The following is a 13114-nucleotide window of genomic DNA, read 5'->3' as shown; positions in this document are numbered from 1 at the left end:
TTCTGTGATATTTGACTTCTCTTTTGCTGTCAATAGCTTGTATTCACAAAATAAAAGCAAATATATGAGTGCTCTTTCTTTTGTGTGTCTTCTCAGATTGTTTTTTTTTCTGAATAAAAATATGCTCAGAATGATATCAGCAAATAGAAAGGACTGAGCTGGACATAATATGGATTTCCCTGTTATTTAGTGTATGGAGCTCTCTCTCTTTTCTGTTAATAGTATGACAGAAACAATATGACTTGTCAGTCTAGGAGGACTATATGTAATGTTTACTTGTACTGTCTATGTGCTTCAAAGACAGAGACCCAACACTCAGCTAGGAACTTCAGGAGTTCCCATAAAGTCCATACATTCCAGACTACTTCACAATTATTATTTTTTTTTAAATATAGAAGTATAGCATTATCTGGGGGATGAGGGCATATGTGTGTGAACAGGCTTTTGAGGACTTGATCAAAATTTTTAAGAGTTTTACCTGAAAGGAAAATGTTACTGACAAAAGATATCAGATTTGCTCAGATTACCCACAGGGCTGAAAAGATCAACAAAGGCTAAAGCATTTGTCTGCAGATCATTATAGCTCTGACACATTATCACTGGATAGTGGGTTGAAACTGTGTGTTGGTATCATAATGGCACTCTTCAGTAAACAGCATTGAAAACTGCAGAAAACAGACAGCAGATTTTGATCTGTACTGCATAATTAAAAGGTATAATACAATTTTTATATCAAAAAGCTGTGAAAAACAAGTTAGTATAGACAAAAAGTACTTTTTAAAATAAATATCAATATTTCAATTGCTTAAAATAATTTTCTTTCAAATATTTAATTATTATTTAATTTGGACAATATGCACTCAGAAATCGCAGCTTACAGTATGTGAAGCTTCTCAGTAAAAAAGAAAAGAATCTCAAATGAAAAACTTGCTTCAGCAATGATGATGTATAAATACATGATAATTTACAAGGGCTCCATGAAATATCCCTTTCACAGAAGAAATTCCCATGGCACTCAGCAGAAGTTTAGCCAGGATAATGACCATTAAAATTAGGTCTTCCTGATTTACTATTGGAATTCACAGTTTTCAAAAATTCCTTAAGGATCTTTCAGATAACATATTTGTACTCTAAATGCAATTATCTCCTTTTCTAACATTTTAAAATACAACTATTAGATAATACCATGATTTTTTTATATTGCAAAGAACTACAAGTGGAAGATTTGCCACCTTGTTATGAGTGAACATTCTTAGTGTGGGTCCTGCACATGAGTGGAGGCACTTTCAAGAGCAGATCAATATCAAAGCTGAAGAAATAGAGGAGACGCTCTATATGCAACAGGAGAATCAAGTTTTAAAACTTGAAAATCATTAGGTTTAATTTAAGTTAAAGTTTGATTTTGTTGCAAGCACAACATTACCTGGCCGCAGTCTTGATCCTGGACTTTCCATATAATCTCTATAATTATATTAGAAAAAAAAAAAAAAAAGTATTTTAAAAATAATGATTTGCATCAATGACTGTAGAGGAAATATCAGTATTCCCTCCTGACTCCTCATGTTTCCTCTAAAGGAAATCTCTCCAAATTCACTAGTTTTTCACTGTGCATTTATAAGTCACATAAAGGCTGGCTTATTGTTCATGTCCAAAATAGCATGACTTCCATTAAACAAAAAGTTAGACTCCATTCCTTTCCTTGTTCAGTTTTTAGCCTGGCAAGTAAAAAAACAGTAGACGGAATTTAAATACTTAAAACTCAATATGCCACTAGATTACACTTCTTTGGCATTTGTACCTGTTTAAGGACATTTCAATTAACCCATTTTTTGGATAGAAAACATACACAAGAAAGTAATTATTGTCTAGTGGATAGTACTATAATACAGAGTACTTGTAAAGTTCGGGGAAAAAATATATTACATGACCAGAACAACAATACCTCAATGTCAGAAGTCTAGGTCCAGATGTTTCAATGCTAGTTTCTGCGCCATAGTCAATAAAGACACTACCCTAGCCTGTAGATTTCAGTTGCTGAGATAAGCAACAGATAGAAACACACAAATGGGGAACTGAAAGAACCAATATGATGGCCTGACGGATGGCAGCCTCAAGAGCCCCGGCATGGCAAGGATTTCTATACATATTTTAGTCAGGAGGGAAAATTACAGTGGAAGGAGCAGTTATGAAGAAAGATAAGGAGATAGTTTTGCTATTGTTTATGTGAGGGCCAGAGACAGAGAATAAACAAATGTGCTTGCTTCAAGGCTCAGACACTAGGAGACTGACAATACTGACTGCAGCAGGACCAAAACTGGAAAGCTAGCAAGAGGTAAGTGACAAATGGCATGTCATCAGTGTTTACAAATATCTCAAGGGTGGATGTCAAGAGGATGGGACCAGACTCCTTTCAGTAGTGCCCAACAATAGGATGAGGGGCAACATGCACAGACTGAAGCAAAGGAAGTTCCAGCTGAATATGAGGAGAAATATCTTTATTTTGAGGGTGCCAGAGCACTGGAACAGGCTGCCCAGAGAGGCTGTGGATTCTTCTCTGGAGAGATTCAAAACCCACCTGGACACACTCCTGTGAAATCTACTCTAGGTAGCTGGTGGGTTGGACTAGATGATCTCCAGATGTCCCTTCCAACCCAAACCATTCTGTGATTCTGTGAAAAGGGATAGTGATATGCTAAGAACAACTCTGAAAGAAAAAATAAAGTATTGTGTGGATGGGTTTTTGTTAGATGGAGATTTGTTATTGAACTAGCCAGGCCCAAAGGAATTTCAAGGCCACCTCAGAAAGCTGAAAACAGGACCTGCTGTGAGGGTGAGGCAGTTCTACAATAACAGGGCCTCAACATCACGTAAATCAATGGACCTATCAGCATTGAGACTCCAGCACGTGGACAGCTCATGAACATAGATGATATCCAATTAGTGAATGCATGCTTGGAGCGTGGACACGTGATCAGAGAATAGTTGCATATATAAGGAGGCTTGTTTCTGTAATAAATGGCTTTGTGTGATCCACATTGAATCGGAATGCTGAGTCCTTTATCACTCCAACAGTATTGCATTTGAAGTGACAAGAAAAGCACAACCAGCAAAAGGACACACACAGAAGATGGCAAGGGTGAGGGTACGGCTCTAGAACTGGAGGTAGGGCTGAAGAAACATTCCTTGCAACAGTGTTCCAACCATGCATTTGAGTGACCAGAATGAACATATCAAAAGCAAGGAAGGCGCTTGCTTGCATGAGTCTTAGCAGTGTATACTGATAGGAAAGGTTATATCTTAGAGGTGCCAGGCAAAACAGTGAGACATACGCTGAATGCAAGAACTTTGAAAGACGCACAAGTTAAAGCAGATGCGCAAATGTCAAAGTACTGGTGAGGATGGATGTTACTTTTGAGAAAGATTAAAACCCAAGCTAATGAGTAGGACTTCAGGTACAGGCATTTATGACATAACCTTTAGTTCTTCAGTACTCGATTGTATGGCCACATGGCTACAAAGAGACCTTACAGAGATGAGCAAAAATTCAGTATTGACAGAAGGAAAAACACCTAGTGTATATGGCTCAATGCAGGATTTGCAGCATGATTTTGTAGCTGGATGAATAACACATTGATACATGCAAAGACAAGAAGCAGAAGAAAAGAAGAGAGAATCAGTGATAAAGTCACATGTAACATCCAGAGGAAATAAGATAAAGACATAAACTAGTATCCCTCTGAATGGTCCTTAAGAATAGTTTCAAAAGATAGGGGGAGAATTAGAAAAGGATTAGAGTCAGAAAAAATATTATTTCAAGATGAAAAAGCAGCAATACTAAACAGCAGATCAAGAAAATAAAGGAACTATGACTCGGAAGAGGTCATTAGCAGCTTAGCAAGAGTTGCTACAGTCATATCCCTTAAGTAAAAACTAGATCAAATAGGGTCTTGTGGAGAAACAGGGGAGGGGAATCAATGACAGCATTTTAAATACTTACATATAATAGTTAGGTTAAAGGTAAGACAAAAAAATTGTTCAGGATGAAGATGGAGCCAACAGTGATTGTTGTTGTTGTTGTTCAGATGTGAAAGAAAAGCAGAAAAAAAAGAAACAAATAACAGAATCTATGAAAAAAGAATGGTGCCAAGGAGATCAGAAAAAAAAATGGTTGGTTAAGAATGTGTTTGATGCATTTTGAGTAAATAACAGAAGAAAAAGGAAAGACCTTTAGAAGGAGAATGGAGATGGCCATGTCATATTCTGTTTTGGTTTGTTTCCTTTTGGAAAGAAATATGAAGGAATCCAGAATTCCAAAAATAGATATCTACTTTTATACAGAAGGTCTAGAGGAGTTCAAAGGGAGAAGATAATATTCTAAACTATCAAATGCACAAACACATTTTTCTACAGAAAAACAGCCACTTAAAAAAAGCAAACCCAGAATTTAGCTACACAAGTAAATTCAGTTTAAGCTGATGTAGTTTAATGATGTAGTTTAATGTGTGTAGTTTAATGTAATGATGTAGTTTAAGCTGATGTCCACTTTTAAAACTATTTATCAGTTTAATGTCAGTTCTCAAATTACTCATTTAAAGCTTCTGTGTGCAAACACTCTCAAACGATATCCTCAAGCAGACTGTGTGTCACAGACTGAGATAGAATTGCATTGTAAAAATAAGTAAGGAAATGTTCCATGAAGGCAATCATGCAACTGTTCCACTGTGAAACAACCAACTGGAACTGGTCATAACAATGATCAATTATATAATCTATATTAAAATCATAAATTATAGTTACCTTATCTGAGGTTGTCGTTCACAAGCACTAAGACTTCGTTTAATTGTACCTGAAACAAATGCAAAAATAATATCTCTGCATTAAAAAAGAAATATATAAATATATATATATACACATATACATGTTAATATTTTCTATTTCCCAGACACACTGTCAAAATAGCTTTTAAAAAACAATGTTAAATGAACACCAAATCCCCATTTGCCTATGGAGTTGCTGTTTGATGCATCAAAGTTTTCTTCACACCATAACTAAAATCTCAGCCCCACAAAATATTTTAATAAATATTTTCAGAATTTCAGAGAAACTAAACAAAGATGCTGGCCAGGCATCCACAGAAGATGTATCTGGATTTGCATTAACTACCTGAGTTACTGCTACCACCGTAGTCACAACATTGTCTCTAGTCTGGATAAAAAGCTAGAACATTTACTCACTTTCTCCGAGGACCTTTGATGGGTTGGTTAAACCTTGTTCTACCAGAGTTCTGTTGTCACCACTCTATTAGTTAACTGTTCAAACTACTACATACGCAATACCTTATTTCTTAAGTAATCCCACTGATTTCAAGACCTTGAAAACTCATATGACCGGTTATTGTTCAAATATCTAATCAACAATAAAACTGAACCCAAACATTTATGACATTTATTGCATAGTGCCAAAAATGTGAGAGGAGGGATAATGTTTGATGATATTTATTATTTATACACTTGGAATGCATTGCCTTAATGCAAGTATTTGTCTTAAGCATTCATCTTAAAACATTCCTTTAAAACCATTTCTTCGATGGTAATTTTGACATATAAGACCACAGTATCCTATAAATGTTAACTCACTTCAAATGAGGAATAAGCATGTGTTTAAATCAAAAGATATTTCAGCTAACTGAAGGTCTGAGTAGTAAGATTAGGAAATCCTACAACAATTTTCCTGTACATTTAATGCATTAATTAATCCATCTTTGTTTACATGAGATGCTTTTTCACACTAGTAACATCTCAAGTACTACCATAAAACAAGAACAGAGGCATCTAATCACTCGAACAGTAGCTAAGAAAAAATATTTTATGCCTAACTTACACCAGTTTTCCCATTGCTCTTGTTACAGCAGTTGTATTAGTTCTAGAGCAACAGTAGAGGACCTTTAGAGAGCAAACACATTTCCGAGAGTCTTAAATTATTTCTTTGTGTTCAAACATACTTTCTGTTGTGCTTTATTTTTCATACTTTTCTGAGATCCTCTGAACTTAAAAAAAATATAAAAATAAAATAAAAAGAAGCCCGAAGGAGGCTGGCATCTGTCACACAGAATTCACTTTAAAACCAAAAGAAATGATACATCTTTAGGTCAAATCTGTCTCCCTAAAAAGAAGGGAAGGGGAAGGGGAAGGGGTTATAAGGGGTTATAAGGGGTTATAAGGGGTTATAAGGGGTTATAAGGGGTTATAAGGGGTTATAAGGGGAAGGGGTTAGGGGAAGGGGAAGGGAAAAGTATTTTATTCCTTGCTAATGCTTTGCTTAGCAAAACAGACATTAAAACTCTAGTAGCTGACCTAAAAGAAGGTTTGATAAGAGTAGTTGATTTATGTAATAGCAAATAAACTAGGCCCTTACAGAAGCAAAGATACTTCAATGAACTTTAACAATGAGACAGGAAAATAGATAGGAAAATACAGTATTCACTGTCTAGAAAGTAAAGGTGGCCTTTGGAAATGAAAACTGTGATTGTGCCTATTCAAGGAGCAGATAATTTACCTGCTTAGGATGCAAACACAATAATACAAATATGAAAGTAGAAGCTCTGACTGAACCTGAGTCATGTTGCTTGGGGTAAGGATTTTGAGTTACAACCTCAGACACACTGTTATATACAAAGACTATAAATACATTACGGAAACATAAGCGAGAAAATCTGTAACAGAAGCCACTTGGCTAGAAAGCTAAGTTTGAACTCAGCTGTTTCCTAGAATTTTAAAAACAGGTCCCCTTTCCAAGTATTCATACACAAAATTGGATTTGAAATACAATACCCTTTGGCTGTTTCAAATAAATAGTCTCTCTATCAGTAAAGGGCTCATATGCACATTTTCTTGATTAGTTTGATGACTAACCACATTTGACTTGCTAATCTGCCAACATATGAGTGTATTTGCAAGTGTATGATATTTCACACCAAAGAGTCTGTCTCACCACTCACTGTACATTGCAGAGATGTAATATTTTCTGATTCATATGCTAAAGTAGGAAAATACTTATTAATACTAAAAAAAAAGAGAGAAAAAACACAACACCACAGACATCATGATGCCATCTTTCACATGCCATGTCAACAATAGCCAACACCCTTCAGTGTCATTTTTATTGCTTATTGTTATGTTAGAAACCCACTGATCAGATACAACTGAGAGAGGAGTCTATAAAACTACATTGAAATAATTTCTTCAATAACTAAGCACAAGGAGACTCAGACATCTAAAAATCATTGTAATAAACACATTTATGTGTGTATACACACACCCATGAACACTAATGGCTTTAGTTATAGGCCTTAGTCTGTTGTGTAAGAGTTCTGTTAATCCTACAAAGTCAGACAGGGAGTAATAACCAACATAGAGGTGTAGGAAAGTTAACTAGCAGAAGTCATGGAGCACATAGCGCATAGTTCAGCCCAGGGTGTTATCTGGATTGTATTTCCTTTTACTCCATTGACATAGATGGAAGATCAAGGCAATATATGTTCTATTCAAATGCTTTGCAAGAGAGGATTTCTCAGTTAAAGATAATCTCATGGAAAATGAAATATAAATAATCTCTCTCTGGTTTTGTGCCCACCTTTGTTGGAATGTGAAAGACAAGCAAAAGCTAAATCGTTTGATTGTCATCAGTGTGAAGTGATTTTTTGAATGATGGCTTAATGATCTTTTCAGGAGAAAGGTCAAATTACCTTTATTTACACAAAATATTCTCCATAAGCTGCCTTTTAAATCACTGTATACTGGAATGGACAGTGTCAAACACATTAAGCTGTTTTGCAGAGTAAACAGAATTACGTGTTTTGCTCGTGAGCAGTGACAACATGTACAGCAACAAAAGCTGACATAAAGATACTTTAAGCTTAATGCAAGCATCATACAGGACAACTAGGTATTGGCAGTTTTGTTCTAGCTGATGTCTTCAACAAAGTCCCATTACACTGAGGTCTCAAGAGAAATCTGAGTCTTAAACAAAATTAAACTAGGAAAAACAAGCCTAAAACCGCTCTAAGACCTCAAAAATTCTTCACAGAGAGCCCATTGTGCAAATTATGGGTTTCTTGATGTATTAATAATAATTCCTAAGCTTTCCCCTTACAAGCTAAAATACCATATATAGCAGATGTGTGAAGATCATACCCTTAAGACCAAACTATCTAAATGCCTTATGTAAAGAAGAAATATCTTCTCAAATCATCACATCCACTAAAGAATAAAACTGATCTGAATAATAATTTTTAAAAGTTCTGTTATCACAGAACTTGCAAGATACAAGGTAGCTGCCTGCAATTAAGCCCAAATTTTGAATGTTACTACTAGCTGCATACAACATTACTGAATGGATATTTATGTCCTACTGTGTTTGTTGTTATCCTCAGAAATAGTTAAATTTGGAGCTAAGTGATGACCTAAACTCAGAGACCAATCATTTGCTACATAAAACATGCAGAGCTCCTACTTTGAGAGTATCCTAGTTCTACATATCCCCAGTTACTCAGCTGGATACTTTTGACTGCTTTGAGCATTAACTGCACAAGACTCGAGCCCTGGCAGTGTGTAAACAAGTTGTTTTTCTAAAAGCTCAAAGATATAGGAGACCCTTCTAGAGCTACATCACTAGAATATTCTTCTGGCAGATCTGTGGTCTCTTCACTACATGGTAACTCTGAACACTATTGCATTGCAGAAATTTTGGCAAGAAAATCAGTCCTTAATCTCAATGTCTTTGCTTATTGATCAAAAGACAGATAAGTTCAGAGATTCCTCCAAAGGTGGGAAACATATATTAAGTTATGAGGTAATAGAAAAACTCCTAAGCAAGATACAGCACAGCAACAGGACTGTGCATTGAGACTTCTTAGCCTCATGAAAAGCCAGTAGCTGAACAATTACAAAACGGACTTACTGTATGCTGACCCATTTCTTGTGAGGAAGGTCAGAGAGTAAGTACCTAAAATTCTAGAGACTAGGGTTTTCTAACAGCATATGTCATACAGAACTAGTCTTTCAACGTATTTAGCATATTGTCCTGATTGTGGTGTAAATGAACGTGATTCAAGACAATAATGTTTTCCAAAAATATCTGACATACTAGCTCTACTGGACTACAATGCACTAAGAAACACTACATATTTTCCTGCTATTTGGTTTACAGGCAGAAATGCAGGTACAGTTACAGTGTAAACCAAAACCAGGTAAAAACCCCTTAAATATGACTAAGCTAAGATAAAATAGAGAACCTTCTTATTTTTAGAATAAGAAAAATAATGCAACTAATAAGCTATAATCATCCCATCACTCTTCATTGCTTTTTGACTCAATATGTCCCTATCCTCTGTCAATCTTTATCACTGCAAACTATAAAACTTCAGGGAAAAAAGTCGCATCTCCCACTACTGCCTCTACGCTTCTGAAATGTGCTGAATCTTGCTTCTGTAGGATTAACCATTTCAAGTAGCATGAACAACTATTCCAGAATCTACATATCCTGCATTTGGCAATCTTAGGAGTTGTTAAAGCAGCTGTTCTTGTAGAACTACATTGTCTAGACTAAGAACAATAATCCTTTTCTTAAAGCATAGTTGAAAAGCACAAGGTATGTAAAAATATTATCACAATTAGTGGACTATAAAAAAGCTAGCTACTATTACACTGTCACTCACACGCATATCAGCTTCAGTGCCACTGAACAAGTCAGTATGTCACACATCTTTACAAAGTATCACCTCGTTTTTAAAATAGAGCAATGTTTTTCTACGTTTGTAGATAATGTTTTCTCTGAAAGTGATGTGATGGCAGCACAATTAGACAAACCCTTTCAAGACCCTGATCAATACACTCATAGCTGAAGCACACATTTTCATGTTAGCAGTTTCCAAGTAAGCTAGATGAAAGCTGGTCACATTTTCCCCTGTGAAGCTGACATGCTTGACAAAACCACGGCTGATAATTCATACACTGTTAGCCATTTGTTAGCAATGAATGGAGCATAACCCAAGCAATACCGAAGCATTCTGAATTTATAATACTTTCTTTAAAGCGATTTTTTTTTCTGAAAAGAAGAAAAATTTGCCAGTATTACAACTGATCTACAATGCTAATGTCGACATAAGGTAGAAACTACAGGTCATCTAAGAAGGTATGACTTCAGAATTATTTTTTTGAAAAGGCAATCCTGAAATATTTAAATATTATAAAAGGTTGATGTTTTGTTAATGTTAAGATCTTAAAGAAAAATTAACAACAAAGAAATCATTACCAATAACGCTTTGGATGTGGCAAGTTACTACACAAGGATTTCAAATGTCTGTATACAGTGCTGAATTAAGCATTGTATAAAAATTCAATTTCTAAGAGATGGACAATGTGTTACACTTCAGTATAAACACCAAAATAGAATATTGCCTCTGCAGGCTGCTCTTCCTCAAGATGTTCCTTCTATGCAGTCCCACCCCACAGTCAGACTAGGCTTCCCTGTACCCTGTGAGATTCTCTCGTGCCTCTCTCAGCACAAGAAAGTAACAAACCTTGATAATAAACTCAGGGCTGACTAGCCAGAGGTCCCCCAGCCTTTAGAATGGCAGGCTATCCGGGTAAAATTAGCAAATTGTGTTAATGGATTTTAAGTATCATTTTCAAATCATCAAATCAAAGCACTAATGGCTAGATGTTTCAATTAAAAGCCGTCATATTTCTTCAGTACCTGGGCCAATCTAAAGAAAACCCAGCTAGCAAATAGCACTACAAACAGATAAAGTAATGCTATTTTATGTTTTTGAAGCCTGAGACTCTGAAAAAATAGAATCTGTTAATCTTCAGACAACTACATTCCCTTCACCTTCTAAAAGGACAGTTTAAATCATCCACAGATTTTCTGATGGAACTTCATGGGATAAATGGAAATCTCAGATTTTGCTCAGCTCTAATATCATTTTTTTTTTCTTCTAGTATAAAATGTTCTTTGAATTTTCCTCCAGTCAGAATCCCATTCCATTTAACAGGCCAATCATGGTAGCTCAGAATTTAGCAGGTGGCTCACAGTGGTTATAAATGTTTCACTTTTTTTTTTTTTAATTTTCATATTTAGAATATAATAAAAAACCCTGTTATTTTAAGATAACACCCAAGATACCTGGTGCTTTCCTATCTGATTACCAGAAATAACTACAGGCAGAACTAATGCTGTGTTTTGTCACATAATCCCTTCTTAATTTGAATCCAGCCATTAGGCATTCCTTCAGTTCCATGTAGTCAATTCATCTGGACAGCTAAGGCTTACCTCTTTCAACTTTCTTTTTTATACCCTCTAAGAGGGCATTACAGTGATTCATTTGCATAGCATTACTGTTACTGAGATAGAAGTTTCACACTGTCTTCTGTTTCTTATCAACACTAGTTACCTTATGCTTCAAATTAAAAACAACTTCTTTGTCAAGTTGCCCAATAATTTCTAGTTTTCATAGGCACTACTTCAAAATACAGGGACAAGCTACACACAGACAATGTGATGTAAAATGCGATAAGCTGGTAATTGCTGACAAAGAAGCACTTATTTTATTTTTCTTTTTCTTAGGACGCAGAACAGACAGTGAACTTGCAACAAATTGTGGAACTTCCTAATATTTTGGAGTAAACAACTACTATGCTGTTATTAATAATGTAATATTAATAACAGAAAGTACTGAACACTTCACTCTTAAAGAATCTTACCAATAGCAGACTCTTTCAAATTACTTGAACTGGAGATGCTTGAGTTGTCCAACATGTCCAGCTCATCATCTAATTCAGAGAACATATCTGCACATAAAAAATGAATGCAAAAAAGCCTCTAACTCACTTCTGATCAGCGTAACAGTACACCTAATACTTCTTTTGCTAATGACTACCTTTCTCAGAGTTCTCTAAAGTGCTATGATCCTTTACCAGGAGTTCTTCATACATTCTTTCCTCATCTTTTCCACATGCAGATTGACAATTATCAGCTGAGAGGTCACTATTTTCTGAAAATTCCCTTTTGCAACTGGTTGCTCCACTGCTGCTGCTGTGAAGACTCAACTTCTCGTAATTTTTCTGACAAAGAAAAACAAAAAGGAAATATTACATACTGTCCTTATCCAGCTCTTATTAGAAAACCTGCATATGTCACTTCTATATACACACACAGATAAAAATGCACTTTTTGTTCCCACTTGGCTTTTAGTCCAGGACTCCATGCTACCTGGTTCAGTGAGTGGTTCTAAATTTAGAGAAAAACTTTCAAACTCTTAATCTGAACAAATTATTTCTAGCCTTTACATAAAAAGCATCTTTGATCTTGATGAAGGACTTTTCATAACAAGCACTGAAAAGCGAAAAAAATGAAACATCCCAGACCAGAAAGAAATATTGAACAACACAAAAAATAAAAGACTGGACAAAGATAGTAGGTTCCCAGATATAAGCAATGGGAGATTTACTCTCTTCCAGCTTAGATAACAGACAGCAGATCAGTTGTGGACAATACAAAACCTGCACAAGAGTCAAGATGGTAGTAAAATATGAAGTGAACTTGATATGACATGATGCCAGAGAAACTCCCCAAGACTGAACTGACCAAATGTAGCAAGGGGTTCTTCAATTAGTATAAAATTCTGCTTCTGCTGTTATTGTTTATAGCTTTTCTGGAAAGAATAGACATCCCTGATCCTTGTTATTGCTTCTATTTTAGTGCAACATATTTTGAAAACACACTTTTTATGAGCTCTTTATATATTCTTCCAAGTCTTCTCATATTATTTCTGTGTGATGAAAGAGAACAGGAGATAAATTATATAAACACATCAAATTAAACAAATTAGTATCTTTACTATTAAACTAATTTAAGGAGATAATACATTCCTAAACACTTATATTCTTACGAAGTCTGTCAAAGACAATTTGGCCTGCATCTAAGGCAATATTCTTCCAAAGTCTCTCTCATTAAGTATCTTGACCTTATTGCAATATAGCAGAATGGGTGCATTCTGAAAACCCTTCCTCCTTCAGAAAACTAACTGCACCCCTGAGCACTGACTGTATCTCTA

The 13114-nt window shown here is 35.4% G+C and overlaps 1 protein-coding gene across 1 annotated transcript in view; it reads right to left on the bottom strand.

The window, feature by feature from the left end:
- The window catches only part of NEK10 (NIMA related kinase 10), a gene marked incomplete at both ends in the record, with an annotated part of 91049 nt that overhangs the window by 19682 nt on the left and 58253 nt on the right, over nucleotides 1-13114 (bottom strand). The window contains 4 exons of the mRNA XM_080339512.1: nucleotides 1424-1461; nucleotides 4798-4846; nucleotides 11763-11849; nucleotides 11939-12122. Of these exons, the coding sequence (XP_080195638.1) occupies nucleotides 1424-1461; nucleotides 4798-4846; nucleotides 11763-11849; nucleotides 11939-12122 (358 nt within the window). The remainder of the gene's footprint in view (nucleotides 1-1423; nucleotides 1462-4797; nucleotides 4847-11762; nucleotides 11850-11938; nucleotides 12123-13114) is intronic.

The sequence above is a fragment of the Nesoenas mayeri genome (genome assembly GCF_963082525.1).
Source record: "Nesoenas mayeri genome assembly, chromosome: 2".
NCBI classification, from domain to species: Eukaryota; Metazoa; Chordata; class Aves; order Columbiformes; family Columbidae; genus Nesoenas; species Nesoenas mayeri.
The sequence above is the reverse complement of the archived record's forward strand: the minus strand, read 5'-3'. Positions and strand labels throughout refer to the sequence as shown.